Source organism: Myotis yumanensis, unplaced genomic scaffold (genome assembly GCF_028538775.1).
Source record: "Myotis yumanensis isolate MYYU_CA2020_CCGP unplaced genomic scaffold, mMyoYum1.0.hap1 SCAF_3, whole genome shotgun sequence".
Classification (NCBI taxonomy): Eukaryota; Metazoa; Chordata; class Mammalia; order Chiroptera; family Vespertilionidae; genus Myotis; species Myotis yumanensis.
The window spans coordinates 27,305,490-27,328,687 of NW_027223754.1; the positions used below are offsets into that span (position 1 = coordinate 27,305,490).

At 42.6% G+C, this 23,198-nt stretch overlaps 1 protein-coding gene across 3 annotated transcripts in view; it reads right to left on the bottom strand.

Annotated features, from left to right (window-relative positions):
• The window catches only part of SH2D4A (SH2 domain containing 4A), a 49,919-nt gene that overhangs the window by 10,011 nt on the left and 16,710 nt on the right, over positions 1-23,198 (bottom strand). For all 3 annotated transcript variants that reach the window (XM_070408517.1, XM_070408516.1, XM_070408518.1), the window contains 4 exons: positions 11,456-11,536; positions 6,607-6,718; positions 4,724-4,925; positions 2,066-2,196 (listed from right to left, as the gene is read on the bottom strand). In XM_070408517.1, the coding sequence (XP_070264618.1) occupies positions 2,066-2,196; positions 4,724-4,925; positions 6,607-6,718; positions 11,456-11,536 (526 nt within the window). The remainder of the gene's footprint in view (positions 1-2,065; positions 2,197-4,723; positions 4,926-6,606; positions 6,719-11,455; positions 11,537-23,198) is intronic.

Below are 23,198 nucleotides of genomic sequence, written 5' to 3' on the forward strand. Positions count from 1 at the left end.
CTACCTTTTTTTTTTCTCAAGATTTACCTGGATATTTGGTGTGTTTTTTTTCATTCCATATACATTTTTGGAGAATTCTAGGTCTGTGAAATATGCCATTGGTATTTTAATAGGGATTGCATTGAATCTATAGATTGCTTTGGGTAGTATGGACATTTTAAGGATGTTGATTCTACCAATTCATGAACATGGTATATTCTTCCACTTGTTTATATCTACCTCTATCTCTTTTTTCAATGTCTTGTAGTTTTCTGAGTACAGGTCTTTTACCTCCTTAGTTAAGTTTATTCCTAGGTATCTTAACATCATACTCAATGGGCAAAAGCTAAAACCATATCCCCTAAGAAGAGGAACAAGACAGGGATGCCCACTTTCACCACTCCTATTTGACATAGTATTGGAAGTGCCAGCCATAGCAATCCGACAAGTAGAATAAAAGGTATCCAAATTGGAAAAGAAGAAGTAATACTGTCATTATTCGCAGATGAGATGATATTGTGCAACTAATAAGTTTTTATATGTAAAACTCAAGAGTCTTATTTTTAAACCAAAGTTCTAGCTGGATTTTTAGTCCAACTGTGTCCCAGGTTTTAGCAAATAGTTTTAAATAGAACTGCCTGTTAAAGTACCAGGATTTTTCATAACATCAACCGACATTTTCATTTTCTCACTCCCTGCTGTTCAACCACCACCCTTATCATTGGGGATAAGGGCATCTTCTTCCCAATGACATAGAAACTACATAGTGGCTGATTTCCTCAGTTCTTATCTTAAAAAGGAAAATTAAAAATGCAATTTGAGACAAGTGGTGATAGCCAGGACAAATAGGTAACTGACCCGTGTTTTATTTATCTTTTGATGCTATCTTTCTCCCAATTTCTTTAAGCAAAATGGGAAGGAAGGAGGTTTACGACCTGGTCCTGGGAGGGAGGGGAGCTCATTTGGGAAGGGACACTTCCGAAAGCCTGAATCGCCAAGAACAAGTGTTTTCCAGGTTACAGCCAGCTCTGCTGTAACGTCCTAACTGCAAAAGCAGCACTTCAGCAGAAAGCCTACCACAAACAATTGTGTTCTTTTTGGAAGAGTTTGCCTGTTATATATTTGGGAGCTTACTTTGTAGACATATTTATGTGTGAGATGATGCTACTTAAAAGAGAGAGGCATTAACATCATTCCAACCAAGATTGCCTTCAGGACAAACTTGCTCTGTGAGAGAACTTTATTTTGGTTTGAAGTATTTTTATTGTAGATAGAGCCACTTGGTCCAGCTTAACCACAGACTTCAGAAGCCAAACGAGGCAAAAAACAACAACAAAACACAACCAACAGAAACAACAACAAAAAGAAACAAAAACAACACTTCCTTTCTTTGAAGTCCAAGAAACTGAGAGGTCAGTGAAATGTGAGCTGTGTAGACAGGGACTTGAATGAATCAAGTTTCTAGGGTCAAATAAAGAAATAGTTTATTAGCCAATATCTGCTCAGGTTCCAATGAACCCACTGTGCAACCTTCACTACGTATGACTGGAAACAAAGATCAAAAGCACAGAATTTTTAAGTTAAAGAACACAACTCCTTCATGTAACAGAAGAGGAAAATGAGGCCCAGATAAACTGATTTGCTACGGAGAAGGAAGACAATTTTCTCAAAGTCACTCAACTAGTTATTGGATCGCTGACTTTATTGGTGCCCCACCGATGTCCTACCCACCATGCCCAACGGCCAGCTCAGACTCCCTCCGTGGACGGAAGGCGGTGCCATTTGATGGGAATCACAGTCAAGAGCCCTGGCACTGCTCTCTCCACCCACCTGGAGGTGTTTTATCTGTGGTGTTGAATTAACCCACAGTGTGTGCAGCGACCACCACTGCTTCCTGTTTTTTCTAAATAGTCATGGGAATGTCGCTCACTGAGAAACCTTTGAAAAACTGCCTTGAGAAGATAACTTCAAAGACTTATTGGGCAGCCCAAACTAAAGGAAGCCTGTACTCTTCTTGCCTTGCCGGCGGGTCAGCAGTTCTATCCACCCTCAAAGGAGGTGCCGCAGAAGGGCCTTCCGCACTCACCATGGAACCAGGGGGCTATGGTGTCGGAGGTCTTCTCGTAGCCTGCTCGCAGGGGCAGCTGCTCCTCTTTAAACCATCGGATGATGTCCTCCTGGGCAGAGCTGGATGCTGTCCTTGTCAATGCCTGATTTCTGTTATTTATAGAACCATTTATCAAGTTAGACTTATCTACTTTAAAAATAATGCCTTCAAAAACATATACACAGAGTGGGACAAAAGTAAGTTTACAGTTGTAAGTATGCAAAAGAGAGTATATTCTTATATTCTTATTTATTAATTAACTGTATTATTTTCCAATGAACAACTGTAAACTTTTGCTCCAGGGAGGGGAGGAGAGAAAGAGAGAGAGAGGGGAATTATAGACATTTAAAGATTTAATCACATGGGCTGAGCTAATGGGAGGTTGGACATCTGCACACCGTGCCACACTGCTCAAGAGCAGAAAATAAGTCTGTCACGTGTCCTTCTAGCTCTACAGGGCTAGTCTTGGGTATGCACTACTGCTGTGTTAACACATGGATTTTAATTTATTTTTAGTATGAATTAGAAGCTCCATTAACTCCTGATTAAAACTTGAGAAAATAAGCATTAAAAAGTAAAACGCAGCCCAGCACTGTTTTCTTAGAGAGCATGCTCTTGCAAACACAATAAATCAAATGCAATAAAACAAGCTTCTTTCCTAACATTTTCATTATTCGATTTTCTCTTTTTTCTCTATCCACTCACCTCCCTGACTTGGTTTCTCCTCAAACACACTTTGAAGAGATTTAGTTCTGTTAAAAGACAGCCTGAGAAATACAAAGTTAAAGGAAGAAGAGTGTTTTGAGATTGTGAAGAGAAAGTTGAAGCCTTTGGAAATCAATTGGGTAATAGCAGAACCGAAGTTCCATTACAAAAGTACCATTGCAATGTAATAAACATATTCCAAGTGCCACACAACAGCCCACTATTTGAACAGATTTCCATGTAAAAACAACAACAACTAGTTTGGATGAACTACTGGAATGTCCTTTCATGGTAAATTAACGTTATGGCTCTTTATACTTTTATGGTAACATGCTACCATGAGTTACATGTGACATATATATCAGATGGACCTACATGCATGTACATATGCATCTACATACATACAGAACATTTAGGAGAAAAGAGCCTAGAATATTTGACTTCCCTGGAAGCAGACACTGTGTCACTTGAAAATACATAAATTCTCTTACTAGCTTTCAAATTAGTTTTATTTTCCTTGAGGAGTCTTTGAAGATCAAGGGAAAACTCCAAGGAGAGCCGGTCTCCGTGATTTCCTGGGCTGGCTCCTAGGTGACCTCGGTCACCACTGTTTAAAGCGCCAGCCCTAAAACCATCCAGTCTGGCTGCCGTACAGGAAGCGTTTCATACAAGTGTCTTAAGTTGGAAAGAATGAGCTAAATGAGCACAGCTTAAGACAAGAATTGCCCTCAGTAAAGGCCACCTTCATGGCTGTCAATCACACACACTGTGCTCTAAAAATATTGCGGGTGAGGACACAGTTCTTTCTCCCACCTTGGTTAAAGCCTGGAGAACAGAGGCGGGTACTTGCGCCTCCCGCCGGGGTCCATGGCCAATGGTCCCAGACCAGCTCAGGCGCTGGCCCGGGCCCCGCAGGAGCTCAGGTCTGTGTAACTTGGTCACAAAACTGCCGGGAGACCTGCTTCCTGATTACCTTCCTGGCTTTGTTGCCCATAAGAAAAAAGTCGTTCCCCAAACTGTCACTTTGTAGAAGATGGTCATTTAGTCCCAAAATGGCCCTTTCCCATTGAGTGAGCAGAAATAATTATATAGGAAAAGGTCCACCTCGTGTTACCCCTGAGGTCATACCTTACCAGGGAAAAACCTTGCCGAAAACTACTGACTCCGAGCGAAGGGAAACTTTGTTTTTTTGTTTTTCCACCCTCACAACAGAGGAGCATTTTTCAGTTTTTATTTCCGAAGGCAAGGCTTTATAGAAAGTCCTGTTTCATTCAGTCAATATTTGGTTTCTCCTGGTTATTTTGCATGGCATCTTTCTATATATTAGATATGAAACAAACATACATCAGTGACCACGGGAAAATAATTTTATTATCGGTTTCTGCTGTGATTTTATGGTACTTTTTTTTAAAGGAATTGTTTTGCCTAAACCCAGGAGTTAAAAGTACCATCGTCAGCAATCACAGAGTTCATTCAAAAAAGGAACGTTTCCAAATTCTCAACATGTAAGGCTGCCTACGTACCCCAGAGTGAGAATTACCACCAAACTTGAATCCTGAGCAATGAAAATGGCTCTACTGACAACATGCAAGTCAGCAAGCCCTTAGGTCCCAACTCTGATGTTCTTTTGCTACTAAGAGCGATATTGGCAATCGATGGAACCGTAGTTGTCTCCTCCTGTCCCTTCACTGGCTCACTCCCTGCCACCAGGTGGGGATGGGCTGGTGGCACAGGAAGTTAGCGAATTCAAGGTGCATCTTCACCAAGTTACTGGGTATGTTAGTTATGACAACTGTGGATGTTTTAGAGATAAGGGGAGGAGTGCCGGACCAGGCATCTCCGGAAGACAGGCTTAGAGGAGAGGAGAGGCTGAACTGAGTTACTCAGCTCATTTCAACCCTTATCCTTAAAGCCATCAGCGTGGCTTCTCACCTGAAAGGCTTGGGAGGGTATTCCGCTGGGTTCAGGAATTTCGGCTTGGGCGGAAGGGGGGGTCTCTTTGGTTTCAGAGGAACACTGGGGGGGCTCTGCAGGCCCTCACTGCTCCTTCCGTTCTGGGATAACCTCTTGTAGTCTTCCCGGGCTTGCTTAGCCAAGGAGCGTCTCTTCTCATCAGCTGCTTTGGATTTTCGCACTAGAAAGACAAAAGGTCTGAGAAAGGCCCTCGCCAGCCCCCGGAGAAGGTTAGAAGAATCAGCACCACAGCTGGAGAGCAGATTCTGGCTTCTGCGGGTAACAATGAGCAATCACGATCACCGCCTATTATCCAGACAATCAGGGCTTGCGCATTCACCACTGCCTGATGCTCAGTGCAGAATTCCTCTTTATGTGGGAGTTCGGGGACTTTCTGAGAGAGAAAAGGAAGAGGAGGAGGAAAGGACAAGACAGAAATGTGGAACCCTTGGTTGGAGAATTTCCTGCAGGTGGCAAGCCTAAGTGATGAGTCACAGCCCGAGTGAGGATTCCAGTTGGCATAGGGTCTTTGAATAATAAGAGGCGATAAACCCTTCACACAAATAAGAGTTCGAGACGTCACACGTGCTCTGAGTCCTGAGCAAAAATCAAGCTGTCAGGAAGTCGTCAGTGGCTCAGGCTGTGCTGGGGGTGGTCGGGCAGGGCGGTTCACCACCAGCCACAGGCGGAGTCCACAGTGAGCTGAGCCTGTCAGCCTGTCAGCCCATAAAGTAAAGTGATTCTGACCACAAACCATCATAAAGTGGGTTGGTACACATAACAGCACCCCAAGGCTGCCTCTCCCTATTGCTCTGTAAATAGAGGGTTTATTGTTTTACTTCGCTTTTGTTTAGCAACATAGTATTACAGGACTGTAATGCAGGATATAACAATAATTTTTCTTGAGTATATTTACATTTCAGGCATCAGTAGTCAAATCCTGTTATGTTTGACTTCAAAGAGATGCCAAAGATGTTCCATTAGGCTAGGATTTCACCGCACACAAGTGATTGGCTCTTGCAAATGTTTTCATTTCACAAAAATTGTCCTTTGAAGGGTGTTCCTTGTAATGGAACTGAAGATCGATTCAGGATTCTCAGCATCTTGCAAACACTGCCACCCTCTTCCTCCAGCTGCCGCAGGGCTGCTCTGGCAGTTCAGGCTTCTGTGTGAGTCCAGTGGAAACCCTAGTCCCATTTCAAACCTGAATTCGCCAGGCATCCTCCGCACCTCCGCTCTGCCCTCACCTGCTCTGACTTCTTCCTGGGGCGGGGGGGGGGGGTACCTCTGGCCGTGCTAATTCAAAAATGTGTCGGGGTCAGTCATGGGCTTGGGAAGGATGCTAAGATATCCAGCCTGTTTCTCCTGTGCCCTTCTGATTACAAAGTTAAGATGTATTCACTGTGGAAAATTTAGAAAAATCACAGAATAACAACAAGAATAATTCAAATAAATAATCTTGGAGCCCACCTCTCAAATGTTAACACATTAAATAGCCTTCCAGTTCTTTTCCTTTAGATACTTAGACATCTGAAAATAGAGATATCTTGCATACTATTCTATAATGCTTTTTTCTTCTCCAAGCTAAAAAAATATAAACATATTCCAAGGTCATAAAACGCCTTTTGGAAACCTGTTTTTTTTTTTTTTTTTTTCATAGCTATATAGCATCCTATCAGGCAGACAGGCCATCATTTTGATGGCCCAAAGATGAATCGAGCACCTTTTTGCCATTCGACAATGGCTCGTCAGCCTTTCAGTAATAATGTTAAAACGTCTCTCAGTGACCTCTTTCAGTGCTTTGCAGATTGGTCATTTCACTTCGTGAACCAATCGGCTTCGAGAGGCCTCTGGGTACTCACAAGATGCCTGCCACTCCGAATCTTCCTTCCAGCTCTTATAAATCTGCTTGGTCCTTTCTTCATCTACTTGTTTTATTTCTTCATCTTGTGTTTTCTTTGTGGGTTCTTTCTTCTGATTAAAAAAAAAAAAACCAGAAACAAACACTAGTGAGTGAGTGTGGCAGTTTCCCTCCAGGAGGAGGGCTCTAGGCCCCTGACTCCTATCTACCGCCCCTGGCCCCAGGAGGCCACGGAGCGCTGCGGGGAGAGCAGGTGCCCGCCGCACCTGGAGCCGGCTCCCGCCATCCGATTGCACATCTCCACTGCTGGGTACCAAACCTCTCTCAGGCTGGTTTCCCCAGGGACAAATTAGAAAATTCAGAATATTTCATAGGGTTTTAGTGAGGGTTAAATAATTTTTTTAAAAGTGCCTAGCACAGTGTGTAACAGATAGTAAGAATTCCATAAATATTCCTTTTTCTGAGACATAGCACTTATCTGCTTTAAATGGAGTCCCCTGAAGTAGAGTGTAAATAGCATTTTATGGCCGCAGGTTAAACATTACGATTGCTGATGGCTCCACCGAATAATGGCACCTTCCTACAGCCATCTCAGCTGTTCTCCACGGGCCCTCGAACCTTGTGTCTGAAAACATGGTGCTTGCACATGGTTTAGGTGACTCAAAGGGGATTTTTTTTGTTCTAAAAAAAATGAGTCAAAGATATTTTTTAAAAAGCATCCTCTTTGAGAATGGGAAATATAAAATAAGAAACATGGAAAATATAAGAAAGAAACACAAGTCTTCCCTTAAAAAGGAATTCGGGTTTTTTTGTGGTAAAATATATGTCACATAAAGTTTACCATCTTACCACTTTTAAGTGTACAGGTCTGTAGCATTAGGAACACTCAAGGGAATTAGTTTTTAACTAAAGAGAGACTAACACATCAAATCACTGAGGCCTAAACTGTACTTTGTTCATTTGGATCCAGCCCCTGAGGACTCATAAGAAAACTGAATTTACAAGTTGGTGCACTAAAGACAAGCCGTGGTTCGCTAAAGAAGGAAACGAACTGAGAGGGGCAGGGAGGCTGTTTCATTCTCCATCGCAAAAATGACAGCGGTGTTTTCCTTTGTGTTTTCCTATAGAAAGGTAAAGGCTTTCTTGCTATGAAATTATTTCACTAGAATTAAAACCGAAACCTTGATGTTGTGAAACCTGTTTTTAATTATTGTGAGAAGTCATAAACCACAGTTGATGTGAAAGGTGATAATTCATAAATTGTACTTCACCTCAAATAGAACTAAACTTTTGTTTATTTACTGTTTTCATTTTTTTCTTATACTCTTTTCCTGCCTAGAGCTAAGTTCCCTTGGTTTACCAATATTATAAAAGCCAGAGAACAGCTTTTGGTATTTAAAATGACTGCATAACTTTGAGATCCCCTTACTGAAGCTGTTTACAAGCCTGCAACACAAATAAGGTGCTGCTAGCAATGTCTAAGGTGCTGCTAAGCTTAAAAAGAAAAAAGAAAACATGTCCTGAAACATAAAATGGAGCTTTATAGTGAATAATATTGTAATTACTATCTGTGGTGCCAAGTGGGTACTTGAAATATTGGGGGAACACTTTGTAAAGTCTATGATTGTCTAACTCTTATGCTGTTCACCTCAAACTAAACCAATATAATATTGAATGTAAACTGTAATTGAAAAATAAAATTTTTAAAAAGTGGAGCTTTGTATTCCACGTGTATATTTTTATTTTTTAAAATTTTATTTATTTTTTAATATATTTTTATTGATTTCAGAGAGGGAGGAGGAGAGAGAAAGTGAGAGAGAGAGAGAGAGAAAAAAAAACACACATCAATGATGAGAGATAATCATTGATTGGCTGCCTCCTGCACGCCCCTTACTGGGGATTGAGCCCACAACCTGGGCATGTGCTCTTAACAAGAATTGAACCTGGGGCCCTTCAGTCCCCAGGCCGACGCTCTATCCACTGAGTCAAACTGGCTAGGGCTCCACATGTATATTTTTTAATTATTTAAAAATAGCCCTAGCCAGTTTGGCTCAGAGGATAGAGCATCAGCCTGCGAACAGAAGTGTCCCAGGTTTGATTCTTGTCAAGGGTTCATGACCGGGTTGCAGGCTCAATCCCTAGTAAGGGGCGTGCAGGAGGCAGCCAATCAATGATTCTCTCTCATCATTGATGTTTCTTTCTCTCCTTCTTCCTTCTTGTCTGAAATCAATAAAAATATTTTTTAAAAAAATAAATAAATTATTTAAAATTACTAGAAAAAATGTAGTTATAACATTAGACTATGACATCATAAATATTATTGCTTAGAAGAAGCAAAAAATTTACAAAATGAGTCTACCTAAGGGAAAATATTGTTAATAATGCAGATGATACTAAAATGTTTGATCGTGCTATATTTAGTAAATCATATTCCTTTTTAATCTACAGTGTAATTATGTATGGGCACCGTGGGAAAGGAGACAAAATTAATGCGTTTCACAGAGTGATGGCAGATGAGATCTGGCTCTGACCACTGTACTTACTCAAAGCAGCTAGAAAACTTAACTTGTCCGGAGTGTCTCTAAGAATTCCTTCAGAAAACTTTTAGCAAATCTTTACAGGTTGATCTTTACTTCCTCTATTTAGACAACTATCATTTCCTCTTTAGAAGTATTTTATTGGGAGCATGTAGGACCAGGATGGGGGCTGTGAGGCAGGCCTGGGGGAGTCAGGGTGAAGGCCCAGGATGGGGGCTGTGAGCCAGGCATGGGGGAGTCAGAGTGAAGGCCCAGGATGGGGGCTGTGAGCCAGGCATGGGGGAGTCAGGGTGAAGGCCCAGGATGGGGGCTGTGAGGCAGGCCTGGGGGAGTCAGGGTGAAGGTCCAGGATGGGGCTGTGAGGCAGGCATGTGGGAGTCAGGGTAAAGGTGAGGAGTGCAGAGGCAGCCCTGCTGAGGCTGGACGCTGGGCCGGGCGCCTGGCCAAGGTGCGGAGACAGAGAGGGCCAGATCCAGCTACTAAGGCATCTCCTTCAGGAGGCCTCTCGTCCTGGCCTGCGGGCCGGTTCCTCATAAGACCCTCTCCCGACCCCTGCAGTAGGGAGGCCCTGTTTTATTACCTTTGTTCTACAGAGAAGCTTGGTACGTGACCTGCTCAGTCCTTCTCTTGAATTCTGATGTAACTTGTTAAGTGAGAGAAGGAATGAAATGGCACACGTCCTGGGCATTCTCGTGAGAAGATGTGAGCACTGTGAGAGCCTGGCTGTCTCAGACCTAAAAGTGTTTGGGCACCACTGATCCAGTCCACCATCCTTATTTTAGAGACAGGAAACCTCAGGCGCAGTCTAAACACCGATGGGCCTCCAACCTCAGACCACTTCTCTTTTCCATCTAAACTCACTTTCCAGATGATCTCATCTATCATCAGGGCTTAAAATAATACCCAGACACCAAATTCCTTATATGAGGGGTCTCTGTGATTCTCAGCCCTTATCTCTCTTCTCACCTACTGAGCTCTCTGCCATTCCTTGACCATGTCAAGTGAGCCTCTGTGCCTTCATACTTGCTGTTCCCTCTGCTGGGAACATACTTTCCCCCCACCCATCCACATAGCTCCCTCCCTTAATTTCTTCAGGTCTCTACTCCAACATCCCCTTCTCAGAGTGGCTTTCTCTGGTCATGTGTCTAAGAAACCAATTCCCACCCTCTGAGCATTCCTCTGCTCCCTTATCCTGCCTTGTTTTCCTCCACACCACTGATGACCAGCTGACTTCATAGAAATGTTTGTTGTCTGTATCCCCCTACTGGAATACAAGCTTCCCGAGGCAGGGCTTTTATCTGTTTTGCTCACTGTGTCTCCAATGCCCTTAACAGTGCCTAGCATTTGGGGAAAACTCAACAAATGGTGGAGAATGGACACAACTCCTTTGTCTTTCTCACCTGTGCTCATTTAAAATGATTTAATGTACCCCAGGCAGCGTTACTGAAAATTTCCTTTAGATACTCTATTGCTGCTGTTTTAGAAAGAGGTACGTATTATACCTAGAAGACTATAGCTCCAAAACTTCACCATGATTTCTTGAAGTCTCGGTTGTGCAAATTATCCAAGTTCATGTATATCCCTACCAAGAAACCAGGGAATCGATCTCACTGTCCACTGGAACACAGCCCAGGGGCCTGCCTCCACCACAGCCCCCATCTCAGGCCTGTGGTCACTCGGAACCTTCTCCCTACAGCCTCATATCTGACCCTGCTTTTCCAGACTCTCTGCGGGTCAAATCCTACCACAGTTTGCAAGCACCGGCCTATGCTCATTGATTGTGAGCAGCGGATGATGCAGTTCCAGTCTAGCACAATGAGGCAGTGGGCCCGGCCTGTAGGATCACATCTGGCCAGAAGGAGAGCTCTGAGTGCCCGGAGGGGCTCTGGCACAGTGGACACAGATGGCATAAGAGGCTGGTCGCCGTAAAGGGACAGGCTCATAGAAACAATGAACACATAAGGAACTTAGTCTGAAGTCACTATTTCTGCCAAGTCTGTGCCTCATTTATCTCTCGCTGAAGTCAGTCTTCCCACAGTGTTTGCAGCAGCCCAGGCTATCACCTCGTGTTAGACCTTCGTCAGGAGTCTAGCGGCTCTGTCTTGGCATCTGTTCTTTCCATGACACTCAAGACACCTTCAACTCCAGATAAAACAGCAAAGATGAATAGCGAGGCTCACACACTTTTAAAGACAGATTTCACCTACTCTGCTTAAATTCATTCCTGCATGAGACTAATATAGCAATTTGTGAAACATTAGTGGAAATGGCGATGCATTTAGCCCCCTGAAGATGGAACGTAAATCCCTTTACCTGGTGAAATCCATATGCCTTCATACGATTGATAGAATCTGCCAACATTTGTTGAATATTTCTTGAGGAACTGGAGGGTGACTAAAAATGAAATGAAACATATTTTTATACCGTTTAGAGCTGCAATGCAGTTTCAGAAAAGAATCTGTTAATGTTTCCCTCCTTTCAGTGTGCCCTAATGCCGCCCCCACCCTCACAGCTGGACCCACCAGGTTCCCACCAACACCTGAGTTCCTGAGCCGATTCGGACGGAGGCAGTGGGGATGTGCAGCCTCAGCCCCCGCTCAGTGGGGCTTAGCAATCGGTTGTTACCCAGAGCCAGGAGCTGGTGGTTAGCTCATGACAAGCAGGTTTGCGTGGCTTGCTCCCAGTGGGCACTGGGGTCCCTGGGATGACTTCTAGATGTCAACATTACTGCTTTTTCAAAATTTTTATATATATAAAAGCCCAATATACTAAATTTCCATCCAGGTAATGACAACATGTAGCAATGCCCAGCTTCCTCTCCCTAGCAACTAGCTTCCTTGGAGTTTCTTTAGCCCAGGAACACAACTTGCTTTATAGCCAGGCGGAAACATTTTACACTGTAACCAAATGTGTGTGAAGCGTTTTCCCGTGCCTCATCTCATTTGATCCTCACAGAAGTCCTGGAGTACGTAGATAGGAGACTCGGTGGAATCCTATTTTCTTTGCAGTAGCCAGAAAATGGAGATTTAGAAAGCTTAGAAACTTGACCCAACTGAAAAGAAATAAGAAATGATGGACCTTGAAAATGACTTCACAGGGAGGGTTGGGGGACAGGAGGGAGGGGAGTAAGAGATCAACTGAAGGACTTGTATGCATCCATATAACCATAACTAATGGACATAAGACACTGGGGGGTAAGGGAGGGCAGGGGCTTGTCAAGGGTGGGGGGGAAAAAAGGACACATATGTAATACCCTTTGTAATGCTTTAAGCAATAAAAAAAAAACAACAACAAAAAAAAACAAAAACAGTGGTTCTCAACCTTCTGGCCCTTTAAATACAGTTCCTCATGTTGTGACCCAACCATAAAATTATTTTCGTTTCTACTTCATAACTGTAATGTTGCTACTGTTATGAATCGTAATGTAAATGTCTGATATGCAGGATGGTCTTAGGCGACCCCTGTGAAAGGGTCATTAGACCGCCAAAGGGTTCATGACCCACAGGTTGAGAACCGCTGCTTTATAAGGAGGAAAATGTATCTTTACAATCTTTTCCCCAAATTATATTCTACAATTCTTAGCTAGAATGGAAAAAAAGATGGTTGAGTGATTTCTCATTTTAGGTTTCTATCATGTCATGGGCATTTTGCATACATTACCTTATTTTATTAGCTGATTGTTGTTTTGTTGGAAATTTACTATGGTGTTTGATATACACACCCCTTTGGAAATATTAATCTATCTTATCCAAAATAAATAAAAACAAGACATTTTCATGTTTGCAAAAAAAAAAAAAAAAAAAAAAGAAAATGACTTCAGGTTTTCTCACTGCGCAGAATATAGTCAAACACTGCTGCAATTAAATATTTTACTCTTTGTTCTCCCTGTGTGATCTACAATAATAATTTGCTTCATGTTGATATTTACTGCTATGTTACTGACAATTACCTGAAAGAGAAGTTGGGGTGCTTCAGTGGGCTGGGAAAAGTTTAGCTAAATCAGAAAGCAGGTCTAATTAAGCAAGTTTATTCTATATATCTATATCTATATCTATATCTATATCTATATCTATATCTATCTATCTATATAAATTAAAGGCTAAGTTGACTCGCACATGCACAATACATATAAAGCTCTTGATGGCGCCAATCACACGCGTGTATTTTGATCTGTCATTGTTGATCATGAATTTGGCTGACACTTCTATTATAGAAAAAGGGTGAATAGCAATATTAAAATATTTCTTCTAATTAATTTCCTTTCAATGTGCATGAATTCATGCACCAGGCCACTAGTATATATTTTTTTATTGATTTCAGAGAGGAAAAGAGAGATAGAAACACCAATGATGAGAATCATTGATCGGCTGCCTCCTGCATGCCCCACACTGGGGATCGAGCCCACAACCCATGCCCTGACTGGGAATCAAACCGTGACCTCCTGGTTCATAGTTGATGCTCAACCACTGAGCCACACTGACCTGGCTCAACATTACTTTTTAATCTAAACTCTCCTCTTCCTCTCTTAATCCCTGCTCTACTCTTGCCCTGCTTTAGGTCAGACTAGGGAAATGCTTAGTCTCTGCCATTTAACTGCATATGCCTTGCTCCCTATCTAAGACTGGAGGCATGCCTGGAATACCAGTCTGGTGCCTGGGCACCCTGCCCACTTTCCCTGCCTTATCACATTCCTCCCTCCCTTTCTCCTGACCCTGTTACCCAGCCCGGTATCTGGGTTTCTGCTAATCTAGATGGATTTCCCAAGAGGCAATTCCTGCTAGTAGGGTTCCCAGATCCACTGTCTGGATTCCCTGATGTTATTCCTACCAGCCACATGCCAACCTCTCTGGCATTGTGACTAAGCTGGCATATAGCACCAGGTGCCTCTTAAAACCAGGTCAGGTACAGGCCCCTGTCACCCAGTCCCTGGCTTGAGTGCAAAGTCTGGGCCAAGTCCAAGATGGGACTGTATAGCCCAATATAGCCACCCACCCCCCATATTACCATGACGTTGTGCCTTGTGCCTGAGGACTCATGGCTAAATTTCGGGATAGATCAGAAATTGCAAATTTTCAGCAAAAGGTTGCTACCAAGAAGCAGCATGGAGCACAGAGCGTACTTTAGGTACTTACTATGCTATGTAATACACCTGTACGGCTACCTCAATTTCGCCCCTTTTTTCGCAGTAGCTGGCATGTGTGCTCAGGCACAGGCAGCCACCCGGTGCGCCCATGTGAGTAAGGTATCTTCAATACAGTGAAGGTGGTAACTGGTATTTTCCACTTCTGTTGGGGTCCTAGAACCTCCTTCGCACACGCACCCTTTGGGCTGGAATCGAGGTTGCAATCACACTAGTACTAACGACAGCAGAGCCACCAAAAGCCTGAGTCCCTGGGTGACTGAGCCCTTCTGAACCAGAACCCCATCCTGGATGTTTTAAGGGAGAAAGAGTCATTCTATTGGCTCTTAACCATTGCCTTTCTGGTCGATTTGTGAGACAAGTTTAGTCTGTATTAGCTGGTAAAGCTGGTACAATTGCTGGTGGCACACTTGTCCAGCTCTCGGCTGAGAGATTTTATGAATCATGGGCAGTGCTATTGATGCTAATTCCACTAGTGGCTACTGGTCATTGGGGGCCTGCTATGACCAGGCACTGTGTTAGTGACGTAGTATTACTTTTACTTCTGGCAACATCTCTGACGGATGGGCAGCATCATGCCCAATCTTCAGATGAAGAAAGTGAGTCTCAGAGGAGTTGAGTAGCTTACTAAGCTCACACAGCTGGCTGGTGCCAGAGTTTATGCTTTTTCCACTATGCCAACATTTTCCCACTATGATAGGAAAATAAGTTGCAGGTTAGAGATTTCTTATGCTTATTACTTGGCAAAGTAATGAATCCTATAGGTTTCACAATGACTACTTACATACTGTCTCACTTTTTCTTATTTTAATGTTATAAAAAATACATAGCTGCTCTGTATCTAAAACAGAAGAGTACAGTATTCAGTTCCTCTATTTGTGAACAGGTTAGAACTGTTCTGCCAGGTTTTGTGTAAGTCCGTCTGTTCACAAGTCCAGGATAGCTTTGGAGGGCTCATTCTTGCAGTCCCTGGATACGTCTCCATTATAAGGAATGTGAGCTTTAGAAACACGCTCACCCTCCCTTTTCTCAGTGACATAGGGCTTGTGGGACATCACCATTTTGCAAAAAGGATCAGTTTCTTTTATGTTGAAAATCTTCCTCAAGAACCGTAATAATGCTCTGACCACACTAGCTGCACTCAGAGCCTCTCCATCATTTGGTTCAGAAGGATCTGGGCCTGTGCAACTAGTAGAACTTCGGACCGAGGTTTGGTCAGCCACACCTCCACCATGCTCAGCCTTTCCATTGCTGAGCAAACTGTTAGCTGTTTCCTGAATTAGCATCAGGCTAATAGGCATCTGGCACTGCTCTTCTAACCCATTTTTCCAAGGTGTTGTCCATTTCAGTTCTTCCCATCACTTGGCAGTTTCAGCCATCTGCATGGGTACAACACTTTAAACCTATTGGATGAGTTATTCTTTGTCCCTTGGAATTATCCCTTCAACATTGTTTTCTTACTTCTTGGTTTTCCTTATTATCTTATTTTTCTCTTTTGTTTCATGTTCCTTTTCTTACTAGCACTTTCAGTATACTCATTGCTTTTACACCTATCAGGTATGATGGGCTATTAATATTCTTAAAATAACTCAAAAGTAAGCACAGACACATGAACTAGACAATGGAAAGGATGTGGTGTTGTGGTGCCAGAGACTAAAGGGACCACTGTGACCATTAGCACCATCTACTGGTGGCAGTCAGAGTTGGCATCCTTTCTTTGAAGTTTTAGGTTTTGGTTTTAGTTACCAAAGCTGGTTCTTGGGTAGAAGAGTTTTAGCTTAAATAATTGATTAGCTTAACAACCAGACCAGAGATCGATATTTCTATTCAAGGGCATCCATATGTCTAAAACATATTGTAAATTCTGAAACTATTCACACATGCTAAGAACCCCATTTATAAAAATACTAATTTTCAAGGTGAAAGAAGAACTGCCATTATTTTAAAGTGTTCAGATAATATGATGAACTTAATCAGGACTTGTGTAGAGCAGGTTCATTCAGGTACATGTACATGTGTTACAAATCCCTGCAATACACCAAGTACAATGAAATAGGCTGAAAATCGTGTAATAGAAAAGAGGTTTCCTGTATTAAAAAGCAGCCAGATTAGTGGCTCACAAGTGATCATTTATGACACCAATACCAAAGGGAGACAGCCTCGGGAGTACCACTGCCTCTCTGAGCATCCCCAGAGGAGGGATGAAGAGGCTTCTTGGAGAAGGTGCTATGCCACCTCTGAAGCTCCCACAGGAAGCTGTATTCCAGGGAATATGCTCTTCAGTTGTTCCTATTTAGAACACAAGAAAGGGAGGCAAACTACCCATCTACCTATATCATTTTTGCTTACAAAGTACTTTCAAGTCCAGTACGTCATTGGACCTTCATATCAACCCCATAAAGGTGTCAAACAGGTATTTTCCCTTTACCAAAAAGGCAGAGTGACATAATAGGTAGAAAAGCAGAGATGGAACCCCATGTCCCCCCCATGTCTACAGCTTGCTCCTTCAGCAGGGTGTCCCAGAGAACATATGTCTGCCTTCATGCAAGCAGGCCACTGCAGTCACCTCCCATCTGCCACATTACAGAGACTTCTGCAACTGCTGAAACTCTATGGGCAGAGTTAAAGCAATCTTATCTGCTTCATATTTGCTTTATTTAAAGATAAAAACTATATTGCTGCAATGAACATGGGCATTATTCGCAATAGCCAAGACATGGAAATAACCTAAGTGTCCTTCGATGGATGATTAGATAAAGACGATATGATATATATATATTAGAATACTACTCAGCCATAAAAAAATGAAATATTGCCACCTGTGACAACATGGATGGATCTTGAAAATTACACTAAGTGAAATAAGTCGGATGGAAAAGGACAGGAAATGTATCATTTCATTCACATGTGGGATATAAAACAAAACAATAAACAAAAAACCAAACTCATAGATACAGGCAACAGGATGGTGGTTACCAGAGGGGAAGAGAGAGGATGAAGAGGGGAAAGGGGGTCCAATATATGGTGATGGAAGGAGATTAAACTTAGGATGGTGAGCACGCACAGATGTCATAGGATAAAGTTGTAGACCTGAAATTTATATAATGTTATTAACCAATTAATTTAATAATAAATTAAAAACTTCCACATAATATTTATGCAAAAACTCCAAAAAATAAAGAGAAAACTTGAAAGCCAATGGCATCAGGGGCTAGTGGATATCCTCCAGACACCGGTCAGAATAGCCCCTCTAATCAGTGCAGACCCAACTAAATCTGCGAGTAGAGCCCATCCATATTGGCCAAAGGATGGATATGTGTGTGTGTGTGTGTGTGTGTGTGTGTGTCTATATGTATGTGTGTGTGTGTGTGTGTGTGTGTGTATATATATATATATATATATATATATATATATATATATATATATTTACCTTAAACTTAGAAGTATGGCAAATCGAATTGACATAAACAGGTTATCAAAAGATGCTTCTAGCAACATTGATAGCTGGCAATATCAATATTAAATGGTTATAAATGATATTCCCCATAGAAACTCTGTGCAGTATGAGGATTTATTCTAATTACACTTTTAAAACTGGTTTGAAAAAATAGTTCATTCTGGTCACTAAGTTAATGTTTACTCTAGTTAAAAGTAGGGCTATGCAATCAGACCAATGCCAAGCACCTTTAACCCCAAGTAAACCAGAAAGTTCCCATAAATAGAACATTATTAACACTCAGTTTTTACTGTGAAGATGAAAAAGTAAAATCAAGAGTTTACTTTTGCCAACAAATGACTAGGTTAAGTATTTACTCACTCTGTCCTTAAAAACCTCTTAAATCCATGGTGTTCCTCAATAGGCTGATGGTTCCTTAATAACCTCCCGGGCAAAGACCTTGCTGCTTAATTCACTGACATCTCAAGTCTCCGCAAACACAGCAGGGACTGGCAGTTAGTAAAGCCTCAGTAAGTATTTGTTGAATGGGTGAACACATTATAGATTCGTGAAGCACTTTCTCAATCACTAAAAGAAATCCCAGTCTAGTTTTAATACTAATCAAGATAGACTGAATTCAAATTTACCTGAAAATCGATGGCTTATAGCTCACCCATTCTGCTAACCAGGTCACTGGACCAATTAGATCATTCTATTCCCCGCCATTGTAAATGAAAGAGGAAATTCCCAGTGATGACTATAATATTCAGCTTTTGAACATACCGGGAGTTAGCTATTTTCTTTATAAAATAATGGGAGAGTCAGAATAATGGAACTGCGCTTTGATAAAGTTACAAAGAAAAATAATAGAGAGAGATTGGAGGTATTTTCCTAAGGCCAACTAGACTAACAAGATGAAAAACGGGACAATCAGTTCTACCGCTGAAAACACAGCACACAGTCCCTGTGGGATGCTTTTGCTGAAACAGGAGTTAGGACAACAGAGACCCTAGGGAGTCTTCTCCCTGTTTCTCTAGCAAAATCTCTGCACAGAGACGACTGGATCTCCCGACTTAAAAGTACAGCAGACTCTAATATGATGCGTACTCTGATGGCACACCTTTAAATAATACAATATTTGAGCTTATTTTGAGCAGATTAAAGCACAGAATGGCCACACTAGATGAGCAGCCATCCACTTTCATCACACCTTCCCCCTACAGCCCCTCAAAGCAATGTGCCCACTGCAGAACTGGGCAGTACATCCCCAGAAAATGCAATAATGCAGAACTGATAAGGGCTGTTCAGGCAAAGCCTTTCAGATAGAGGAGAGTTTCAAAGGCTGCTCTTACATTCTCACCAGGGAGATCCCTGATGTATGATCCATGAAAAAGAAGAAGAGCAAGGAAAAGAGAATAATTATTAGATATAAAGTATTAGTATAAATAAAGGACTGTTAAGAGAATAGACAAGGAGTCTTAAACACATGATTGATTTTGGAAGTTTTGACACAATGGAAAATAGGAACCTAACGATAAATAATGATAGAAAAAATATATCAGACATAATACTTTACATAACAATTTTATGTATATTATTTCATTTCATTCTTACATTCAAACCAGTGATATGTAGCCACCATAACCTCCATTTTTTTAGAGATCAAATGGCTGACTCCTAGTGGTCAACAGGACCCCGTGTCTCCTAACTCAGGATTCCATCTGTTTTTCCCAGAACACTACCTCTAGTGAGCTGGATAAGTGAATGATTGCAAATATCACTTGCAGTCATACAAAATGAAGTGTGTCATCAACTTCATAATGTACAACTCTCAAGACTAGAAATGTTTTCCTCTTCTGTAATTTATGTTAAGCTTTTCATGCAGCATCCTGTTTATAAAAACACAACCGCGTAAATGACTTTTAAGGCCCAGGATTTAAAAATATATCTTGTGTAAAATTTTATCTTACAAACTACCACAAAATTCTATTACCGTTACACAGAACTACATGGTAATTGTGTTAGTCTCTGGTTATGGCTGTCCTCTTGAATTAACAAAATGAGCACAATTAATTCGTCATCTCTTTTTACCCGGTATAGGCAATACTTTATCTCTCGCAAAAATAATATTGGCATGCTTCCTGCATGTATAGTGGAAGGGAATATACAAACGGGAAACAGTTACTGGTTTGGGATTATTCCTTTTTTCTCATATTCAACTCAAAATTCTAGTTTGCATTTCAGGAACACATTTCTCATCCTGCTTACAGTGGGCTTCCTTACTCTAAGTGTGAGCCCAACTCCCTTTCAGGGATTGGCAGTGTGGCTCTCTACAGATGAGAGCCAGGCTACCCCAGGGTGTTCCTCCAGGCCAGGCAAGGGCATCTATCTGGGGTGGGCAGGCTTCTCCACCTTGCCTACTCACCATGGTTTCATACTCACTTCTTTTTTTAAAAAAAAAAAAATTGTATTTATTTCAGAGAGGAAGGAAGAGGAAGAGAGAGAGAGAAACATCAATGATGAGAGAGAATCATTGATCGGTTGCCTCCTGCACACCCCCTACTGGGGATTGAGCCCGAAACCTGGGCATATATATGCCCTTGACCAGAATCAAACCCGGGACCCTCCAGTCCACAGGCTGACGCTCTATCCATTGAGCCAATCTGGCTAGGGCCATACTCACTTCTAATTAAATCACCTAAGGGTCTGGGCTCTAATACTGCTTTTCATCCTTTACAGAAAGTGCAAGTCACATCAACCCCCAAACTTTGGTTGCTATGCTAGAGCACCTGGAGATGAATAAGGGTCCAAACAGACAATTCAGCATACTCTTTTCTTTTCTTTCAGAGAAGTGGTCTGATCTTAGTATCTGGTTTCTGAGTCTCTCCTTTATGAAGGCAGAAACCCAAAACCTGCTTTTAGGGAACTGTCGGTATCTGAGTAGACAGCAGCTAAACTGTGGTCTCAAGGGCAAGCTAGTGGAAGTGTCTCCTTATGTCTGAAAATCATTTGATGGGTTGCTCCTTCACTGCTACCTACGAATGGGAACAGAATGCTATGAATTAGAATATCACAAGTATATTTGAAAACCACTATGGTTTCAATGTCAAGTTTACAAGCAAAACGTACATTTTAGTGGTGAGATTTTGTTATCAGTTGTTATAGTGAAATGACAGACTTAAAAGCTGGTGTAAGAGCCTTGTGGCAGTGTATGCAGTGTGTGTGTGTGTGTGTGTGTGTGTGTGTGTGTATGTGTGTGTGTGTGTGTGCGTGCGTGCACGCGAGTGCACACACACAGTAGGGGTGAGAAAGGCTCACCTCCAACTCCATTTGTTTAAAGAGGATATGAAGGGGAAGGATCTTGCTCAAGGATTTTAAATCTATCTTCAAGGTCTTATTATTTTTTGAATGCTTTGCATCCTGGATGTTTTGTGTTCTATTTTTTTTTAATCTCCTGTTTTTCAGTGTGGTCCACTCTGAAGGCCATTTCTGTAAAAATAGTGAGTAATTCTCTGGAAATAAAATCTACAAGTGAGCAGATACAGTTTTATTCAAGGTCCCCTTTAGGGCAAGGATAGTCAGGCAACTGATTAATGAGTTCCCAGCCTACAAATTTCACCTAACAGAGAAACACAAAGGAGCTTATCTCTGAATGAGCATCTCTACCATTCTCTCAGCCACACTCAGAACTGCTCTGTTCTCTCCCAAATTCTCTTGCAGGAGGGGGTGGGGGGAGGCACTGGCTGCATTTGGGGGGCTGTCCACACTGGGGTCCCTAAGGATATCCCCTCAGCCTTGAGTGCCAAGTTCTTACCCCAGCTCCCTCCCGGGGTTGGGGGCAGGGTGTCTGCTCACACACTGCATAGCCCGTCATCTTCTCTGGCTCCTATTAACTCCTCATCAGACTCATCTTCGCCTGTGAGTGGCATCTGCTTCCCAACCTACATGTCTCAGAACCTGTCTGAGTGACAGCTAAACCCCTTTCAGAATAGAAATCTGATCAGGTCAGGCCCTCGCTCCACAATCACTGACAATTTCCAATTGTTCTTGATAAAAAAGGGTCAAAACACTTAAGTTGTCCCCAAGACCCTATCCTACCTGGCCTTGCCCACCCCACCCCCTCACTCAATCATAATAACCTCTCCTCCTTCCCATCTACACTCCAGTCAAAGCCCCTCTGCCCCCTCCCCCAGCTGCACAGACCCTGCCACACTGTCCCTTCCCTGGACCCGCCGGCCACAGTCGTCCTGTCTCGCCATCTCCGGCTGCTTGTCCCCTGCAAAGCCGCCCTGCCATCCCTGCACGGCTCCCGTTCTAGCGTAATGGGGTGCAGGGACACACGTCCTTTCCCTGGAGCAGGTACCATCAGAAATGATGTGCTGCGTGCAGTCCCTCCCTGCTTGCTCCACCAGAGGTCACGGCGGCAAGGACTCTGCTTTCACTCCCAAGTTGTCATCTCAATGCCTCCCACATGATGGGCACTTTTTAAATGAATGAGTAAACCAGTCCATCTTGGACCTTCTCACTGTCTATATATATATATTTTTTTTCTAAGACCTTGAAGCATTTTCTCTGACACAAAGAAAGATGAAAAGCAGGAAGAGAAAAAACTTCTACCCGCTTTTCCCATAGGCCTGTACCTACAGATTTCCTCGTCCCCTGCCCCAGTCTCTCTCCATAGGACAGTTTGGCAAACACCTAAGGAACGGAAGAGTGCCACTCTCCCTCTAATATGTATGACGTAGGAAAAGAAGAGTAACCAGGGTATCTAATTTGCATTTTAATCTTTTTGTCTTCCTAGTGAAATTTGTTTTCTAGGCAAGTATTGCAATTCAAGGAGAAGCCTGCACACTTAATGCTCCGGAAGGAGGTGTTTTATTGTCGTTGTTGCTCCTCACTTTAGGGGTGTTGGAAAGGGGGCTGGCTGTCGGAGGCAGTTTGGTATTAAAGATGTTGAGAGCAAAGCAGGCCTAGGAAAACCTGGGTGCCTCACTGAAAGTACCCAGAGCTGACCCTGGGGCGTAAGCCAAATTTTAGAATTTTCTGGCCCTAAATATTTGGAGCCTCCTATGTACAGCCCTTTGTAAAGCGTCTTCACATTCCTCAGATGAATAAGGCGATCGAGGACAATAGTTACAGAGTGACCTAGGTAGGGCTCTTGCAGACCTAGTTTTGAATCCCGGTTCAGTCTTTTATCAGCTAGAAGACCTTGGGCAGATGACGTAAGCACATCTAACCACAGCTCCGTCACCTGTATGTGGACAAACACAAATCCCCCCGGGCATACCTGTGCTGAGAATTAGAGGAGACACTCAGCAGTGTGCTTGCCGTGGGATAAGCCTGTGAAGTAGGCAAGACAGATAACTGAAACCCTTTCCCACGGCCTCAGAGAGGGTGAGATACGCAACCCGTGTGGTGGAGCTGAGGACCCGAGCAGAAGCCAACATGCAAATCCCCCACTAATTCTCAATGTCATGAAA